This window comes from Kwoniella dendrophila, chromosome 5, assembly GCF_036810415.1.
Source record: "Kwoniella dendrophila CBS 6074 chromosome 5, complete sequence".
In the NCBI taxonomy this organism is placed as follows: domain Eukaryota; kingdom Fungi; phylum Basidiomycota; class Tremellomycetes; order Tremellales; family Cryptococcaceae; genus Kwoniella; species Kwoniella dendrophila.
Window position 1 is genome coordinate 363,841 of NC_089480.1, and position 19,182 is coordinate 383,022.

At 38.9% G+C, this 19,182-nt stretch overlaps 8 protein-coding genes across 8 annotated transcripts; 4 read left to right on the forward strand and 4 right to left on the reverse strand.

Annotated features, from left to right (window-relative positions):
- Window positions 1–447: 447 nt before the first annotated feature.
- On the forward strand, window positions 448–5,617 carry L201_003987 (myosin-1; the record flags this gene model as incomplete). The annotated part of the gene is made up of 25 exons (XM_066219735.1): window positions 448–450; window positions 507–593; window positions 665–793; window positions 849–891; window positions 947–1,278; window positions 1,329–1,406; window positions 1,468–1,552; window positions 1,607–1,710; window positions 1,772–2,076; window positions 2,128–2,223; window positions 2,282–2,300; window positions 2,356–2,485; window positions 2,542–2,950; window positions 3,015–3,185; window positions 3,241–3,397; window positions 3,462–3,768; window positions 3,848–3,939; window positions 3,996–4,124; window positions 4,185–4,306; window positions 4,366–4,493; window positions 4,546–4,607; window positions 4,662–4,977; window positions 5,044–5,095; window positions 5,172–5,522; window positions 5,581–5,617. The coding sequence occupies 25 exons, from the start codon at window positions 448–450 to the stop codon at window positions 5,615–5,617; spliced, it is 3,744 nt and encodes a 1,247-aa protein (XP_066075832.1).
- A 486-nt stretch (window positions 5,618–6,103) lies between these two features.
- Window positions 6,104–8,019, forward strand: L201_003988 (uncharacterized protein; the record flags this gene model as incomplete). Its single annotated transcript, XM_066219736.1, has 5 exons — window positions 6,104–6,486; window positions 6,548–6,947; window positions 7,025–7,053; window positions 7,117–7,409; window positions 7,487–8,019. 5 exons carry the CDS (start codon window positions 6,104–6,106, stop codon window positions 8,017–8,019), a joined length of 1,638 nt encoding a protein of 545 aa, XP_066075833.1.
- A 128-nt stretch (window positions 8,020–8,147) lies between these two features.
- On the reverse strand, window positions 8,148–9,614 carry L201_003989 (uncharacterized protein; the record flags this gene model as incomplete). Its single annotated transcript, XM_066219737.1, has 8 exons — window positions 8,148–8,304; window positions 8,394–8,431; window positions 8,511–8,595; window positions 8,687–8,766; window positions 8,850–9,062; window positions 9,188–9,327; window positions 9,438–9,517; window positions 9,589–9,614. The coding sequence occupies 8 exons, from the start codon at window positions 9,612–9,614 to the stop codon at window positions 8,148–8,150; spliced, it is 819 nt and encodes a 272-aa protein (XP_066075834.1).
- A 441-nt stretch (window positions 9,615–10,055) lies between these two features.
- L201_003990 (uncharacterized protein) lies at window positions 10,056–11,345 on the reverse strand (the record flags this gene model as incomplete). The annotated part of the gene is made up of 4 exons (XM_066219738.1): window positions 10,056–10,556; window positions 10,646–10,848; window positions 10,933–11,167; window positions 11,244–11,345. 4 exons carry the CDS (start codon window positions 11,343–11,345, stop codon window positions 10,056–10,058), a joined length of 1,041 nt encoding a protein of 346 aa, XP_066075835.1.
- A 1,540-nt stretch (window positions 11,346–12,885) lies between these two features.
- L201_003991 (uncharacterized protein) lies at window positions 12,886–13,448 on the forward strand (the record flags this gene model as incomplete). Its single annotated transcript, XM_066219739.1, has 4 exons — window positions 12,886–12,914; window positions 12,990–13,049; window positions 13,119–13,215; window positions 13,308–13,448. The coding sequence occupies 4 exons, from the start codon at window positions 12,886–12,888 to the stop codon at window positions 13,446–13,448; spliced, it is 327 nt and encodes a 108-aa protein (XP_066075836.1).
- Window positions 13,449–14,226: 778 nt separating this feature from the next.
- L201_003992 (uncharacterized protein) lies at window positions 14,227–15,039 on the forward strand (the record flags this gene model as incomplete). The annotated part of the gene is made up of 4 exons (XM_066219740.1): window positions 14,227–14,366; window positions 14,455–14,508; window positions 14,627–14,726; window positions 14,896–15,039. The coding sequence occupies 4 exons, from the start codon at window positions 14,227–14,229 to the stop codon at window positions 15,037–15,039; spliced, it is 438 nt and encodes a 145-aa protein (XP_066075837.1).
- A 376-nt stretch (window positions 15,040–15,415) lies between these two features.
- Window positions 15,416–16,066, reverse strand: L201_003993 (uncharacterized protein; the record flags this gene model as incomplete). The annotated part of the gene is made up of 1 exon (XM_066219741.1): window positions 15,416–16,066. One exon carries the CDS (start codon window positions 16,064–16,066, stop codon window positions 15,416–15,418), a length of 651 nt encoding a protein of 216 aa, XP_066075838.1.
- Window positions 16,067–16,581: 515 nt separating this feature from the next.
- Window positions 16,582–18,237, reverse strand: L201_003994 (uncharacterized protein; the record flags this gene model as incomplete). The annotated part of the gene is made up of 9 exons (XM_066219742.1): window positions 16,582–16,605; window positions 16,694–16,759; window positions 16,850–17,169; window positions 17,253–17,369; window positions 17,451–17,490; window positions 17,576–17,637; window positions 17,694–17,799; window positions 17,892–18,068; window positions 18,136–18,237. 9 exons carry the CDS (start codon window positions 18,235–18,237, stop codon window positions 16,582–16,584), a joined length of 1,014 nt encoding a protein of 337 aa, XP_066075839.1.
- Window positions 18,238–19,182: the final 945 nt, after the last annotated feature.

Genomic DNA, 19,182 nt, shown 5'->3' on the forward strand with positions numbered 1-19,182 from the left:
TATGGGAGCAATCAATAATATAAGTAAAGTGAACAGGAAGGTTGATGAAGATTAAACTATCTGATGTTGCGAGTGTTGGCGTTTAAAATGCTGAAAGTACTGTATTACCGGAATTACAAACAATTGTAATGATTATTAGCGCAATCAACTCCTTTGTCAGATCAACTCATTACGAAAGTTTGTAATGTAGGTTAACTAGGAATCTGAACCCTGAATCCGATAGCACAAGCAATAATCAACGGCGTCATCCAATGTTAACCAACAACAACACCTCACAGCATATCAACTCTTCTTGCTAATGGTTTACATCCCCTTTTACTCGTAGTTCATCTTATCCTAGTCAGACTTCCATCCACTATAGATCAATCTGGATTGGTCGGAACAGATTATCAGTCTCAAGCCTCACGGTAACATCCAATTCATACGTTATTCAGAGGGCAAGTCATAATGGTACGTATTGATCACTCTTTACTGCGAGTATCCTTTACTAACATCGAGGCGAAAAGGCTATTTCAAAGAAAGCAGGAAAGAAAGGAGTCAGTGGTCTTCTAGGTGGAGGAGGTGGAGCTGCTAAATCTGCCAAAGTGCAAAAGGTGAGTTCAAGGATCAAAGCAGTTAATCGAGTGATAGTTTGCATATAAGCTAAACAGATATCTTCAAATAGGCCGATTGGAGTGAAGGTTTCAAGAAGAAGAAAGCTGCAGGTGTACCTGATATGACATTATTGAGTACAATAACAAACGAAGCTATCAATGATAACCTCAAACAACGTTTCAACAATCAAGAGATATATGTGAGCTCTTTACCCAAGCAAGATGTTGCAAAGATAAAAGCTGACAAGCTTATAGACTTATATCGCACATGTATTGATCTCGGTCAATCCCTTCAGAGGTACGTGAGATGACAATCATCACATGACAATGAGCTGATAGAGCATCATTTGTAGACTTGGGCATATATACAAACGAAATATTAAACTCATATAGGGGTAAAAATAGATTAGAAATGACACCGCACGTATTCGCTATAGCTGAATCAGCATATTATAGAATGACAACTGAAAAAGAAAATCAATGTGTAATCATTTCAGGTGAATCAGGTGCAGGAAAGACTGAAGCTGCAAAAAGGATTATGCAGTATATCGCTGCTGTTTCAGGTGGTGAAGGTAGTACTTCAGGTGGAATTGAAAGTGTAAAAGAAATGGTTTTAGCAACAAATCCTTTATTAGAAAGTTTCGGGTGTGCTAAAACTCTTAGAAATGATAATTCTAGTCGACATGTGAGTATTGATGTGACTGATCGCAAGTTGGAACTGATCGGCGACATTAGGGTAAATATCTAGAGATCATGTTCAATAGTTTAGGTCAACCGGTTGGTGCTCAAATTACCAACTACCTACTGGAAAAGGTAAGCTTTCCAGGCAAAGAGGCAGTGTAAGTGCGAATGATAGCTTACAGTGTCATTATAGAATCGAGTGGTAGGGCAGATCGAGGATGAAAGAGATTTCCACATCTTCTATCAGTTCACAAAAGGTGCAAGTGCAGAGCAGAAAGGTTAGTATTCCCTACGTAGTAATTGGTTGTTTACTGAATACCTATTTTTCGCAGAGGCGTTCGGATTACAAGGACCTGAAGCATATGCTTACACAAGTAGAAGTGGATGTTTAGATGTTAAAAGTATAAATGATGTTTCGGATTTCCAGGAAACTATCGTAAGCTTGCCTATTCTGCTGATATTCTACACTTTATTGCCTACTGAATCTCTCACCCTAGCGTGCGATGCAAATAATTGGGTTATCAGCCAACGAGCAAAACTCGATCTTCCGTGTATTGGCCACCATACTTTGGCTAGGAAATGTCGAATTTGTGGAGGACGATGATGGAAATGCCACAATCTCAGATACAGGAGTAACTGATTTTGCCGGTTATCTCATGGAAGTTGATCCTCAGCAATTACAAAAAGTATTGTTGACTAGGGTCATGGAAACTCAGCGTGGTGGTAGAAGAGGTAGTGTTTATGAAGTACCTCTTAATGTCGCTCAAGCAAGTTCAGGTAGAGACGCTTTGTCCAAAGCTTTGTAAGTCGGCTCCACGCTTCGCTTCAGTGCAAGCTGATTTCGTTCTTCCAGATACAACAACCTTTTCGAATGGATTGTTAGTCGGGTCAATGTCTCCATGAAGCCTCAGCAGAATCCCGAATATGTCATTGGTGTTCTGGATATCTAGTGAGTCTTGTATTCAAATATCTGAACGAGGTCACATACTAATCTTCATGATGTGTAGTGGATTTGAGATTTTCCAAGTAAGCCAGCAACTCTTCCACCGATGCAGAACTCACAGCTAATAGTAATTTACAGGATAACAGTTTCGAGCAGCTTTGTATCAATTATGTCAACGAGAAGTTGCAGCAAATCTTTATCGAATTGACATTGAAAGCTGAACAGGAGGAGTATGTACGAGAGCAAATTAAGTGGACTCCGATCAAGTGTAAGCTGTTGAGGGCAGTTGTCTCTTAGAGCGGGCTAACACGACCTTTATTGTAGTCTTCGATAACGCCGTAGTATGCTCCCTCATCGAAGACAAGCGACCAGCCGGTATCTTCGCGACTTTGAATGATGCGACTGCAACAGCCCATGCTGATCCATCAGCAGCCGATAACTCCTTTATTCAACGATCAAATATGCTTTCATCTAACCCCAACTTTGAAGCTAGAGGAAACAAATTCTTGATCAAGCATTATGCTGGTGACGTGTTATACAATGTTGCTGGTATGACAGATAAAAACAAGGATACCTTGATCAAAGACATATTAGACTTGATCGAAGGGTCCAAAGATGATTTCTTGCATACTCTTTTCCCAGAGAAGGTTGATCACTCGAACAAGAAGAGACCTCCAACCGCCGGTGACAAGATCAAAGCTTCAGCCAACGCTTTAGTGGATAATCTGATGAGGTGAGCTTAGCTAACACCGTTATGTCCGTCAAGCCATTCAACACTAAATTTGTCACAATATCAGATGTCAACCACATTACATTCGAACGATCAAACCTAATCAGCATAGATCTCCTACCGAATACGATGACAAAGCTATTCTGCATCAGGTCAAATATTTAGGTCTTCAAGAAAATATCAGAGTTAGACGAGCAGGTTTCGCATATCGAGCCGAATTTTCCAAGATGATCCAAAGGTTAGTTGCTTTATCCGCTTCATCAGAAGCTGGCTGACAGTTTTCATCTCCTTAGATTCTACTTGTTATCTCCTGCAACTTCTTACGCTGGTGATTATATCTGGGATGGTGATGACAGATCAGGTTGTGAAAGGATCTTGACAGATGCTAAAATTTCGAAAGATGAATGGCAAATGGGTGTTACCAAGGCTTTTATCAAGAACCCTGAAACGGTTAGTACAACAGATCGCATCAAAGACGTTTATCTCCAAGAAGCATGCTGATAGGCGGAATTAGCTTTTCTACCTTGAAGGTGAAAGAGATAAATACTGGCATACCATGGCATCACGAATTCAGCGTGCATGGAGAGCCTATGTGAGAAGAAAGGTTGAAGCAGCTATTAAGATTCAAAGATTCTGGAGAAATCAGAAGGAGTCTCTCGTTTATGCTAGGAAGAGGGATTACGGGCATGAAGTCTTGGCTGGAAGAAAAGAAAGAAGAAGATTTAGTCTGTTGGGTATGAGGAAGTTTATGGGCGATTATCTTGATGTCGGAGGTACAAGTCCGCAAGGTGAAATGCTCAGAAATGCCGCTCAAATTGGTCGTAAGTCTTTTTGATCTGCTTCAGAGAGCAATACAGGTCAGTCAAAGTTTGTATATACTGATTATGTTGTCTGACATAGCTGCCGAAACCGTGCACTTCAGTTCAAGAGCAGAGTTACTGGTCTCGAAACTAGGTAGATCAAGTAAACTTAGTCCACGTTTCTTGATAGTTGTGAGTCCTATCGCAATTTGATATATTGAACAGTCTGGCTAACTAGAATATTCTAGACCGATAAAGCTGTCTATTTCGTTGTTTCAGCTGCTAAAGACGGTAGAGTGACAACGAGTTTGGAAAGGAAGATCCCTCTTGTCACAATCAAATCCATTTCCATGACCAATTTGAGAGATGATTTCGTCGTAAGTACAGTACTCTGGCCCGATAAAGGGTAAAACTGCAAGCTGAACATGGTGTCATAGGCACTCAACATTCCTCCATGTGAAGAAGGTGATCCTATATTCACTTGTTCCTTGAAGACAGAAATGATGTGTGTCATTCTCACATTGACCGGAGGCAATATGAACGTTAGCATTGGACCAACGTGAGTGCGCTCGTATCCATATTCAATTTTGATATTTTAGCTAAGTGTGCTACTGGCAGAATTGAATACCTGAAGAAGAAGGACAAACGGGCACAAATTGCTGCCAAGAAAGATGAGAGCATTACTGGTGACGCGGTATACAAGAGTCATACGATTGCTGTAGGATCCGGTGAACCGGCCTCAAGTGGTGAGTCATCAATGCGATGATGAGGCTGAGCATTAACTGACACTCGACTTAGTGTCAAACCCTATGCCACCGCGAAAGCCTAAAGCCAAGAAAGCTGCCAAAGCTGCTCCTTCCGTGAGTAGCAATCGTGGCCTTCGAGCTGTCATCCAGGCTGACAGCGTTTTGCAGAGTCGACCCACCAACCGTCCCACTGCCAAAGTATTACCAGGTGCATCGAAACCTGCAGCACCTGCAGCTATGGCTTCTATGCCATCTGCTCCGGCTGCAGTAAAAGCTTCCGCTGCTGTCAAACCTTCTGTAGCCACTGGCGCAGCTCGAGCTCCACCTTCTATACCAGGACGAGGTGCGCCCCCTCCACCTCCTCCTCCACCTGCTGCTCCAGCCAAAGAAATGTATAAAGCTCTGTACAACTTTGCAGGGCAACCAGGAGAGATAAATTTGGTTAAGGGTGAAGAAGTTGAAGTGAAGGAAAAGGATGATAATGGTGAGTTCAGAAACTATCGATCCCAGTATTACCATAGCTTCAGCGCTAATCTTGTGTATACTTTAGGTTGGTGGATGGTTGTGAAGAATGGTCAAGAAGGTTGGGCACCTTCCAACTAGTAAGTTGGAACTTCCGACCACACCTTAGCTAGTTCTACTCTAAATCTTATGCTAATCCTATTTCTCTTCGCTCAGCTTGAAACTCGTTGAGTCTGCTCCCCCACCCCCACCACCGCCTCCGCCAGCCGCGAGACGTGCACCACCACCTCCAGCACCAGCGGTGAACGGATCAGCTTTATCTACTCCACCTTCGTCCAGACCAGTATCTACGATAGGTTCCAAACCAGCTTTAGCTCCAGCGGTAAAACCTAAACCTGCTATTCCTGCCAAACCATCTGTTGGAGCCAAACCTGCAGGTCTTGCTGCAGGAGGCGGTAAACCACCTGTACCTAGTGCACCTAAAATTGCGCCTTCAAATGCAGGTAAAAAACCAGGCCAAGTTGCTCAACCTTCAGCTCAAGGTGGTCAAATGGATCTAGCAGCGGTGTAAGTACGAAAACTTTAGTGTCAACTCAAATTGTAGCTGACTTGCTGTGTTGAATAGGTTCGCTAGAAGAGCTCAACAAGCTAGAGGGGAATAGAGCGCATACTTTTATTAAAACAAAAGAAGAAAGTCATTTACAGTATTGAATTAGTTGAATTTTGTATCAAAATAGTTTGAATGATATATATACCTCGGATGCACTTTTTCTACAGTGACACTATTATACAATCAAAATGTTACGCTTGACGGATGAGTTCCCTCAATCATGAGTTTGAATAGCAGGAGTGACGTAAGATAAGTGAACAGCACGGTGGAATCCGAAACTTCGTATTTTTCAGATAGTCTTTTCGATGTAGTCGATATCATCTCTTCCGTACTTGCTCGTCACTTGTCACTATTCATGACCCCTTCGCGCAAGAAGTCACATCAAATCGCTTCTGAGGGCGATCTTTCCCATCTACGTCAAAAGAAGCGAACGAAAGTCAATTCAGCTTGTGAAGCATGTCGTAAGAGACGATCAAGGTGCGAACTCCTTACCGAGAACGGATGTCATCGGTGTAGACTATTGGGTACAGAATGTTCTATGCGAAGTGCTGATGGACATGTTGAAGAAAGCACAGTCGATGAACAAGATATTGAAAGGGTACCGATAAGCTTAGATACCTCTCAAAATGGTCAAGACGATAAATCCACCTTGATGCATATCGAGCAACGTACAGCTAAAATGGAAAATATGCTAGTGCAGTTACTTCATCGACAATCCGTTCCCAACCAATTACGAACAGCCAACTCAGAGACTAAAGATGATAGGTTTGGTAGCATTCGATATGATCAGAGGAATCAACATTGGTCAGGGAGTATCTGGCAGATCCTAGGAGGCATAGGACAAGCAAGAGAATGTATATTGATAGATCCCGTAGAAGCTGGTTTAGTAACGCAATTAGATATGAACAGAAGATTGGATAAGTAAGTATTGACCTCATTTAGCTGGAACTCAAAATGCAACTGATTGACTTTGATTTCACAGTGTCTTGCAAAGTTTATCTAATAGTATACTATTTCACACACAACTAAAGCATTCCGACATTGAAACGAATCCCCTATTTCGCTGTGTTGCCATGCGCTTAGATCCGCCCAAAGCACTGCAAAGTCGATTAGACTCAATGATACATCAAAATATCTTTACAGTCTGCTCAATGCCTCCGAATCGTCAAAATCTGATTGCGCTCTTAATCTTATTACGTATTCCACCTTCACCTCATGCCATTCAGATCAAGAAACCTTTTGACCCTTATAACGTTTCAGGACACATTTTAAATATGGCAATTGCTCTTGGATTAGATGAGAAAGTCGAAAGGCTAAAGCAGGAGGATACCATGAATCTGACTGAAGACTGGACACAACCTTTACTGTTCGACGTATTCTTGGTACATTAAAATCGGACAAATCATTTCTCTACGTGGAATTGTTAAAACCGACGGCTGATCATTTGTAACCTTTCCAGTGGTACAGCTCTTTACAACAATCGCAAATGTAAGTGGTCTCGAACTCTGAGCAGGATTCAATAAGACTAACGTGGTATAAATGTGAAACTAGATACACCTTCTTCGCCTCGACTTCGTGCTCATTACATATTGGCACATATACACCTGCATTCAGATTCAAGGATGTCATCTCACTTGACTTAGCAACTTCATTGGATCAATCTCTACACCACCTTTGGCTAGAATCAGAACTATATGAAATCTTCTATCCAATTTCTACTGCTTTACGCACTCTGCGTGTATCTCGTATATACGAAGATAGTCAGACAAAATCCATAATTGACGCTGCGGATGATTTGTGCGAAAGTTTGAGGAGTTGGAGAGATCGAGTCACAGAAAGTACACGTGAGTACAATTTTTCTTTGACCACAACGAATTACAAACAAAATCTTCATATTCTCTTTTTATTTCGCTGTGAATAGTATCTACAAGCAATTATCTCTACATTCTCTCACTCCAGATGGAATCAGCAATCTATCTTAGAGCATCTACCGAAGCTGGACCCAATTTACCTTCACCTTTAGGACATGATATCCGTTCACCTCCAATCCCTCTCTTGGGCAACAAATTTGTACGGTGTACTCTAGAAACCATCGAATTCATGTTAAATTGGAATATTCCTGCTGAAAAACTACCTTGTTGGAATTTCATTATGTCATTTTTGCCTTATGCTACACTCAAGTCAATTCAACAATTACATTCCCAGGAGGAGGTATCATTCGATTTTAGCCTTTTGAAGAAATACAGAAAGTATCTTATAGACTCCCATCCTGCTTCTTTGGGTATAATACAAAGTATAGATAAGATCAAAACGGATCCTACATGGAAAGATCATTCAAATTCCACCGATCCTCCTTCTCAAGATGAATTACTAGGAGCTGATTTGTTCAACTGCTTACCAACCGACTCTGAATGGTGGGCCTCCTTCAATTGGCTACAGTCCCTTGAGGGTTAGGGCGATCCCACCATAAACTCCGACCTGCAACAATTGACTCATCAAATTTACGAGAACGTTTGAATCAGAATGCATAGATAGGATGTCTATAGTCTATAACGCGTCATGGAATGAGCTGAATGTAATGGTTATATTATTGAGATATCAGATGTATGAGTGGTGGGTTTAGGGTTTTCAAGGAGACTAGGAGGCCATACAACCACGAATAGAGAAATCAAACCGAGCATTGGTAAAGTATCTAAAATGTAAAATGCAGGTTCACTCTGAGCCACTTTACTATCGGCGCTGTTAGGGATTTCAAGGTTACAGAGCTCATCAGCAAAGAGTATATTGCAATCAGGAAGTATTAGTAAGTGAAGTGAAACTCGACTTACCCAGATGTGTATTCTGCCACTCGATAGATTGACCGAATCTGCGATTCAACGGAGAGATGACACTCAGCTTCAAATCGTAATCATGAACATAAACAATCATCTGATCCCAAAACATACTAGTAGTAAAATACTAGATAGCAAGATTAGATAAAACAGTTTATTGGTATTCCCGTCAGATCTCCAATGAGGATTCGATCGAGCTCTGTGGTGCCAATAACCAATCAATCAAATCAGTTTTTATGTAAAGTGATATATATACTTATATCGATGAGAGTTTGAGAAAATAAACTTACAAGCGATGATAGGAGATTCCACTCATGAGAAAGTAGATACTAAAGAAAACCAGCTGGACCCAAAGAGCCGCGGTGGTTATCTGTGTAGGCAGACACCAAAATCAGCTTAGATCCCCAGGATCAACGGAAATCTGATAGGTACTACACTCCTCAGTCAGCTCACGATAACACCTCTATGTACCAACTTTCCAAAAGTTATAGTCAAAGCTGTACCTGCCAATTGAGCGATGACTAGAGTGATATCGATAATAACGAAAAGTATCACTGCCACTCGACCTTTCATGACCAAAGTATTTTCTGCGTTTATGTATTTGGCTAGACGAGGTACAAGTCCATACATTTGAGCTAGGAATGCGCATGGAGACAAAAGAATAAACTATCGAGTATCAACAAAAAGGAATGTCAGCTGGTTTCATATGAAAACCAATCTTTACATTGGCCACGAAAGGGAGGTTTACTCGATCATAGATCATATGTATACTGCATATAACTTCTACTTACTAGAGTTTCAAATAACCATGACCATGCATTAATATGATTCCTTCTTGAAAATCTACAAATAAAACCTAAAGACATAAAAGTCGTACCGAGAATAGTTTGTAAAGTATATTTGGGACGCGGTTTGCCGGAACGGAAATATTCTATACAGTCGAAAAAGTCAGTTGTCGGCCCTGCATTAACACACTCTCGATGGTATATGGAATGACCATTCCAACAAACAAACAGATAAGGGCTGTATGAAGGAACTCACTAGTCCATAAAGTAATGGCCAGACCCCCAAAGACTATAAAAGCTATAATCGCTGCCGGACCATTTGGGTTATAGATTGCACTGTTTTGAAAATCAGAATGCCGTTTCCTCTTTCACGTACAGTGAAATAGTAGTCGCGGATCATCACTTACACTGCATCTGCTGTTGTTGGACTCATTTTGTATTGCTGAAGTATTATGGAGCAGGGATAATATTATTAAGAAGCTGGAATTCGTTTTAATGCATGCAAACACATGTATATATGTTTTTAGAAAATCAATTTTACAGCATTTGCATTTTATCGATTCCTCCGGAACAAGGAAGGAGTCCTGCGGAATGACACTAAGAAGTGACTAACGGTAATTGATACTCGATTTGGTGTTTTTCCATAATTTCAAGCCTTATGAAAATTATAGAAATTGATCAATCCTGAAAATCACAAACAATTCAAGATATCCTTTGCGAAAGCTCTGTGGAGCTCGCTAATCGGAAGAACTGCATTATTAACGGAAAAAAGGATATTCGCAAAACATTACATATGATCGATATATCACACGTAATTCAGATACAAAATCATGTCAAACAATGGTGCAAAAATGACTTAAACCTAACAATATCATCATAGACCATCACCTGGTGTCCAATATTTATTTGCCCAACGATGATCATAGGGAACCATCTTATCAGCGAATCTTAAATCCGTTGCTAATCTAATTCTATTTAACGGATCCCTGTTAACTCCTGAAGCATGAACCATAAATGGATGATGAAAAACTACATCACCAGCTTCATAATTTGCTATTAACCATTTTCTAGGTTTATTTACATTCGAACTATTAGGATTTTCTTTTGAAAATTTACCACAATCTCTAGATAAATTACCTCTATCCATCATATTTACATTAAAAGCTGATAACCTTTCTTCATCACTTGATTTTGAATTTATCTTTGTAAATTCATTTTCAATTTTAAGACCTAATGGAACTGAACTTTCTAAATATATTAATCCACCTGATTCAGGTGGAATATCACCTATAGGTACCCATGCTGTTAATGATGTAGGTGGTGCAGCACGTAAGAAGATTTGATCAAAATGTACTTTTGTTGCTGTACCTTCTGACTATAAATTCGGTAAAGTAAGTAAACACACACAATTCACGGTAACTTTACTCATTCATCTCATATACGAAAAAGCAAGACATAACTCACATTGGGCATATTAGATCTCAAAAGTTGTCTTTTGAATAAAATTGGCTCTTCCCAATCAGGTTTAATTCTTTTCACCATTAACATTATGTTTTCATCTTTAGCGAAACCTTTGACGAAATCTTCTTGATGTGCTGTAATTGATTTAGCTAAGAATTCACATTCTTCGGGAGTTACACCTAAATGAGATGCAACACCTGGACCAGCTATGATGACAAACGCATAAAAAGAAATAGTCATTCAGCATTTTTTCCGCAATAATCAACTAAGTAGTGCCGTGGAATACATACCGTATTTATGCGGATCACCTCCACAAAAAATACCGTCAACTGGATCTGTTCCTTCTTTCAGTACTCCAGATGACGATACATATTCAAAATATTTTTTTCTCATAGCTAAAACTCTTTCTCGTGGCATAACACCTTTAACAAACAGAACGCCATCTCTTTCATATTGTTCTCTGAGTTCCTCATCAGTTGCATCTTTCGATATTGGTTGTAACCAATCAATAACTTCTGGATCGATCTGAAAGCACGTCGTATTGTGTGAGCACACATGATGATGATGTAAAGTTTTACTGTAATTTATATAGCGGACTTACTCTACTTCCTGAATTATCTTCGATCTTTACATCTTTTGTGAATCCCAATTTGTGGCCTTCAAAAGCCACGGGAGCGGATCTTTGTACTACTGCTGTTGCCATATTCAGATGTTCTGTTTGTTTGTTAGTCACTCAAATTCTTCAAGCATGAGTAGTCTACAGGCTGTATCAATGATCTACACATCCCATGTATGTATCTCTGAGTTTTCGTATACATAACTTTCAATAGGGTATTTCGGTATGTTTTCGGACCGATTCCCCGTTACGTACCAGCCGACCTACGCACAAGTCCGAAAACTTTACAGTAGTGGGTTAAAGCTACTAAGAGTACTTTATATAAGCGTATGGTGAGTATCACGCCCAGCGGTAAAGAACGGAACCAGCCGTTCAAATGCTCACATCAGAGGAACATCATTCATGGTAAGAGGTATCTTGGTTATGCAGCTTCAATGCCATCCTAGTATCCTTCTCTATCGGCTTAGGTCTAACGCTTGCTACCAACGCTCGCGTATTTTGGATCATTCAAATGGACATTTTTTCTCCAGATTAAGGGTATCAAGAAATGACGAGACTTTACACCTTACAAGCTGCATCCGAAGTATGAGTTGTTAACATTACCTTACTGTACTGAATTCATGCGATGCTATTATAACTTCTTCACCTCCTCATTTCACTATTGTACCTTTATTTTACTGTACTCCAATGACAAATGGCGAGTTGCAATTCCCAGCTTGCCGAAACTGAAATGACGTATGGAAGGAAGATCCCATTGTACCGTGCCTGACTGCTTGTTGCTGTTAGAATGGGAAAAATTAAGTGTGGCTGTGTAGATCGCTCATAAAGGGTTACTACAATATGGTTCCCACTCTATCCTGTAGCTTGGTTTCAACTGAATCAGTCGTTAAGACAAGCCTTCGAGCGAGTGGAAAGTATTTATATTCATGCAGGGTCTGAAATGACGAGTTCTGATTGTGATTTCACGTTTCAGGAGAAAGAATTGACACGATACCGCCGGAAAGATGTTGAACCCCACATGTAACCGAAGTGACACTCTTCTACTGCGCTCGTCGAGATTGAAAATAAGTGAATCAATTCTCAAATACGATTGTATAACGCTAGCGGACCTAAGAACCGCTGACAAGTTCTCACTCCGCGAGTTTCAGTGGTGTTAACCAATTGAGACCGACTGAACGGGCAGCATTTGCCAAGAATAGCAACAAAGAAAATTTTGTATGATTTAAGTTATCGTCAGGTGACATCAGATTATATCATTCTTTTCAGGAAAACAGGGTGTTTAATTATGTCATGATGATCTTCTTTACTGCATTCACACGTTATGATGCGTAAAGGTGAAACCTTTAATGAGTGCTTGCATAGCTTCCCGCAAGCTAGAGAGGATCAGCGAGACAGCAGGAGGGGTATGGGACTGTGGGGTATTGATTGATATGATCAAAGGTATAAATATGGGGTAAAACGAAAAGAAAGGAGTAAATACAATCCCTTTGTTTACATACTTATTCAAGCAAGTATTCAACGCATATATATATATGTAAGGCCAAGTATAATTCTAGCATTTCAAACCAAATTTATCGTCTTCATACTTTATTATCATATCTTTACCGATATAACACATATCAACAATATGAACTATTCATCAGATGCTTCCTCTTCGTGAGTAGTAACAAACTACATACCTTCAGCGTAGTTAGGAAGAATACGCACTTATTGCATGTCATTCCATTATAGCTACGGAACCCCTTCTCCTTCATCCACATATAGGAGATTCTCAGAGGACCAAACCTCTTCGTGAGTTTAAACATCTCTTCTCCAGGTAAAAGTCGGTATTGACCGAAATATCGAATTCTACCTATTCAGACCAACATTACCGCAATACTCCTTATCTTCAGACTTTGCCCATTTGGTGGAAGAACCCGGTATGAATGTAGTCATAGCGCGAAAAGTAGCAAAACTGGTGAGTATCGTCGAAAGCTCCATGTGCAGTGTCTTATATATCCATGTGAAAGCACGATCCAATTGCTAATTTTTCCTGATATGCATTTCTAGCAAGACTCTCTACCCAATTTGTCGGCTGACAAACTCAGACAAGCCAAAGCAGATATGATTTATCTATTGACTGTTCTGAATGGTGAAAGTGGTGAAGTTGCTCAAATAAAAGCTGGCGAAGTTTTCATTTCACCCGTTTGACGAATATCAGGAAGTTGCCATCAAAGGAAAGGCAGAAGCTTGTTGTATGGTGGATCATGGTGAGGATGTGTATATTAACCATTTGTATGTACTTTTAGTTCTGTAAACAATCAACTATATACGCTTTATACCGAGATGATATTAATATGACTAAAAATGGACATATCAACGTGACCTTGCTCATCAGGCCAGCGTGTATGAAGGCGCACTGACCTGATACCACTGATTATTCCCCACTTTATTTACTATGGTTGACTGTACTGAAACTTTAAATTCGATTTTACCATCAAAACAGGACTATCACAATGTTTCATACCCTCCTTTGACAATCAAACAATCAAACAATATAGGTAATCAACGTCATACCTTATACACCATAATCATATATAAAAATTTCAATGCTAACCAAAGTAGCTAACCTTTCTTCTTCCTTCTTTTACATCTATAACTTCTTTTCATCGTTTACACCATCACTTGCTACTTGCAACGTGCAACAGCGATACAAACTATAAGAGATAGACTTCTGTCTTCGTCACTGAGAATACACTCTTTTGTCCATATTCGTCATTGGCCGACCTGCGATAAACGCCAAAATACGACCCCTCCGATTTTACTGTTAACTCGAGAATAAAAAGTAAGGTATAAATAGTTGAATTCGCGAAAAGAATTCTCAACCAATATAAGTGATTCGACAAACGAACGACAATTCATAAACCATAAGCTCATATTCATACACACATTCACACAAGTCAAACATTAGTCAAACACTTTACACAGTATGCCAAATAGTAGAAATGGTTCTTTCCAAGGATCTTATCCAGTTACTATAGAAGATAAAACAAGATTAAAGGAAATCGATAATCAAATCAAAGAAGAGGAAAAGGGTGATTTAGACCATAATGCTACACATATATTATCGTGAGTGAACCTAAGAGATTTTCCCAGTAATTCTACTTTGAATTGTATTACAGAAGATTTGTATTGAGGTTCTTTTCTACTCTTATAGCGGAACACCAAATTTCGCTCTTCCAAGTGCTCGTGTACAAGGTACTGCTCCACCGTAAGGTGCTCCATCTTGTAGAATTCAACCTGATACCCTCGAAATTCCGATTGACTCGGACCGGTGAACTCCCCAAAATAGAAGCTGATCCAGATCTCTTTCCTTCTCATTGTTTTAGGCTGAGTGTAAGACCTTATCAATTGTCTAAAGGTTATTCGCATTTAGTTGAATCGCCTGAAAAGTATAGACATATCATTGCTGATAAATTAGGAAAGTTGGTAAGTGCTGAATAGTAGTTCCCGCTCATTACACTTTCTTCGCTACTTAGTCAAGGTGTACCATCTTGTTATCGATGCCACACTCCCCTTTCCCGTTATCGAGTCTTCCTCATCTAGATAGTCATTGGGTTTATTGGACCATCACTGACAAGCTTGTCGAATCGATTAGCAAACAACCTTGCCCCAACTTGGTTCCGATGATCTCAGACAAGCGAAAGCCGATATCGTCTACCTTCGATCAATCTTAGAAGATGACGATCAAGATATCGCTCAAATCAAGGCTGGCGCTAATTGGGCTAGCAGAGATGCGTGATATCTTGGTGATTTCCGATTTGAAGACGATAGAGTTGGAAAGATCAAGAATAATGAATGTCGGAAGAGGGAGAAGATGTTGAGCTGTAAGAAGTCAATGTAAATCAAAGAAGAAAGGGCTGTTTCGATGAAGTGTCATCCTATCATTATCGTAAAAGTCATTTGTAGCAATTCATTTTACCTCAACCACACAATGTTAATAGTCTCAATGCATGTAGCTTGTCTATACTCATTACATATAATGGTTGATATCTGCGATTGTTTTATTGCCTGATGGGAGGGTTCAATCATCAGCTTTTGTGCTGTACTCTGGATGTATGTAAAATACTCACATTACCAAACCCCACTTCCTTCTATTCTACTCTAATAGATAGAACCTAATGACCTGGTCTTGTCCAATCATATTCCCAAGGTTTACCTCTAGTTTCAGTTGGAATTTTTTGTTCTCTTGGAAATAAACCTTGAATTCTAGTTTCTTTCCATCTTTGTTCTATAGTTTTTTTACCTTTTAAATTATTTTTTAAATCACCTTTTCTTTCAGATTGTCTATTTTCTGAAATTGCAATTTCATAAATTCTTCTATGATAATTTTCTTTTGTTGTAGAACAAGTTATTTCATCTAATTCATTACATGCTTGAACCATTTTTTGAAATTTTGAATTTAATGAAGATTTTCTTTTTTCACGTAAATTTCTTTGATATAATTGAAATGATCTTTCAATAGTTTCATGAATTTCTTTTGATGGTATAATTTTTGTTAATCTATTTAAATAATCTGAATGATAAGTTCCTGTTGGACTTGAAGAATTTGGTTCATATGAATCTAAAGGATATAAAACTTGTTTTAATATATCTGATCTTGAATCTATATGTACATTTGAAGGTAATCCACCTGAAGAAGAAGAAGATGATGATGAGGAAGATGAAGAAGACGATGAAGATTTAGCTGCGTATGTTCGTTGAATGACTTTAGGTATAGTAGATTGACGAGTAAGCTGTCGAAGGGATGATGTAGTTGTTGAAGCCATTTTTAATTTGATCGATCCTGCTTTTTACCGTACAGATCTTAAAGCTTATTATTCGGTGAAGTTGGAAGGGATAGGCGGGTACACCGACAAGGACAATATCTATTGCTAGCTAGAGGTGTGGTCTTGAAAGTAATACGTCTGACCTTGTTTAGACAAAGAATATATTGCTTCAAATCATTTGGAATTATTGACCAGAGTTCATGTCGTTTCGCTCAAACAGTAGACCGAACAACGAAAAAACCGAACGGACATATCGTCTAACTCCGTGATCCCACCAGGAATTGAAGCGGCCGTATTTTAGGGGTCGAACGAGGCCTTTTTCGCAATGTTTATCACATTTCATGCATACTCACTCGTATGCAGATGACAAGAGACATGCATACATGAAAGTAGAATAGCTTGTCAGAAGGATTATCCATAAATTGTATCGGTTTATAATGATAGCTGACTCGTACAAGATACTTCTGTTTCCTCGTTTTCCTTCACATACCGCACTTCAAACATACTAAGCCATATTACTCGGGAATTTCAAGGACAATCTAGACGAGGAATTGATTGAAATTGATTGTATCAGCAGATGATACTGAATTTCATGGAGAGAAAGGCATTTGCGAAAAAAAAACTCACCTTTCCACTATTCTTATTACCTTCCATATCATTATGAGCTTGTTTGATATCTGTCCAAGGGTAAGTCTATATATAGTAGAAGTGTGAATTGATATTGTAAGTAATGTATTTCTTCTGATAATATATGTATTGATGCTAATTTGATTTGAAACTTACTTTATGTATTTTAATTTTCAATTCACCTTCTAAAATTTTAGGTAAAACATTTTTTTTAAAAATTTCTAATAAATTATGTTGATATTCAGAAGATCTTGATCTTAACGTTGAACCTTTTATAGTTAATCTTTTACCCAAAATTTGGGCTAAATTTGCTGAACCTTTTTCATCTGGGAAATTTGGTCCTGACATGAATGCTAGATATAACATTTTACCATCAAGATTAAGTGAAGATATATTTTGATTCCAATATTGTTTACCGATAAAATCAATTATTAAATCAACTCCTGAATTTGTTTTTTTAATTTCTTCAGCGAAATCTATAGCATGAAATTAATCAATTAGCTTAGCTCTCTTAGACCTGGATGATCAGGTAGAAATACTTGGTGAGATGGACACCTACCTTGAGTCTTATAATTGATGACATGTAATTTATCACTGTGACCTAATTGTTTCAGGAATTCAACTTTTTCATCTGATCCACAAGTCGTAAATACTTTTCCAGCTTTCAATACATGTACTAGAGGTAAGGAATTGGTTTCCTCGAGTTAATTTTCCACGTAAAAAAGTATGTATCACTGAAGATATAAACCAAGCTTACGAGCAATTTGAATGGCCGCAATCCCGACTCCAGAAGCCCCCTAAAGATAGTCAAATGAGCTACGAGTGATGCCTTTCACCGATGCTTCAATGTGGGTTGGCAAGGTTGAACGAGTTCACACTTACAGCATGTATGAGCACATTTTGACCTTCTTTCAAAGGTGTTTCCACCATTAAAGCTTGAGTAGCTGTAAAGACCTGTATTTAGCGAATGACTTTATAAAGAAGCAAGTTACACACTGACCTGTCATCCAAACTTCAGGTATACCAGCAGTTTCAACCCAACTTAATTCTTTTGGTTTGGGGAGTAACATTGTTTCGGGATTAACAATATATTCAGCATATGCTCCCTAAAAGTATGTTATGATCCAAATAAACTCATCGATCAGCTTTCCTTTTATCCCATTCTTATTGTTTGTGTTACATCGAAAATTGAACTTACGCCATAAGCCAGTCCATACACCTCATCACCTTCTTTCCATAACTTAGAACCTTCACCTAATTTATCAATTGTACCTGAAAATTCTACACCTAAAATTGTTTTTGATGCTTGAGGTGGTAATGGATATTTACCTTCTCTTTGAAGTATATCCATTCTATTGAGTCCAAAAGCTTTTACCTGACATGCAGAAAAAATCAATTCCTGTTAGATCTTTTTTTCAATGTAAGAAGCGAAATCTACTTACTTTAACTAAAACTTCACCTTTTCCAGGTTCAGGTGTTTTTTCTTCACCCATATATAAGTTATCTGATGGCCCTTTACCATCTTTGATTAAAATGCATTTCATTGTTGAGGGTATATCTTCTTGAGGTCTTGACCTGAAGGTGGTAGTAGCAAAAGTTCTTTTTTGATTGATTTGTCGTTGGATTGATATGCTGTTTTTCTGTATGTAAGGGTTCTGGAACAAATTTGCTTTATGTATTTTACTAACAGAAGGTACTGAAGAAGCGAATGATTTTTGAAGGTATCGATTATTAATCAGTTTAGTCGCAGATATACTAGATCTCACGCACGCCATTGATTAATTGGTAAGTCCAAGCGAGAAATTACCAAGAAGAGAGATTTATCTAAGTGAGCGATATGAGATGAGGATAACAGATTTGCGGTGACTATCGTAGTGAGTACTAGCAACGTATGTCCAAATTGTCAATATCAAGGGATGATTATCAATCTTGTATATAAAGTACGTTATGAGCATAGTCATAAGCAACTCTGTCTATATGACGTTCCCGAAATAGCAGGAGTGTCAATCTCGTGCATGTGTAATTAAGCGGTCATCGCCGGTGATCTGCAGAGTACCGACTTTTTCGGAACTGTACAAGGGACATCTTCCACCCCTTCCCTCCTACCTTTCTTCAACTCCATATGCATACAAAGAGATCAGAAAGGCAGTATTGGGGACATATCTTGCGAGTCACTACTGTAAGTAAGGTATCCTTCAAGTATCATTTCTTATAGATAGTTCTGTGTAACTTATCTTCACACGATTTGCATTACAACACGTCCTGAGTCTAGCCCGTGGTCGGCCGGAAGCATTCTGAGCCGTGCGATAAGCGATGAGGTCATTAACCCGCGATAAGATGAGGATTCGATCGCAAAATCAAAGGCGAAGAGCTATCAGTAGATTTGTTGAACTTTGAATATACTGTACAATGTTTCTTTGCGTTCAAACATAGATCAATAGATATATACAAGCATAGACCATATACAAACCTCAAAGAAGAGATTTTAG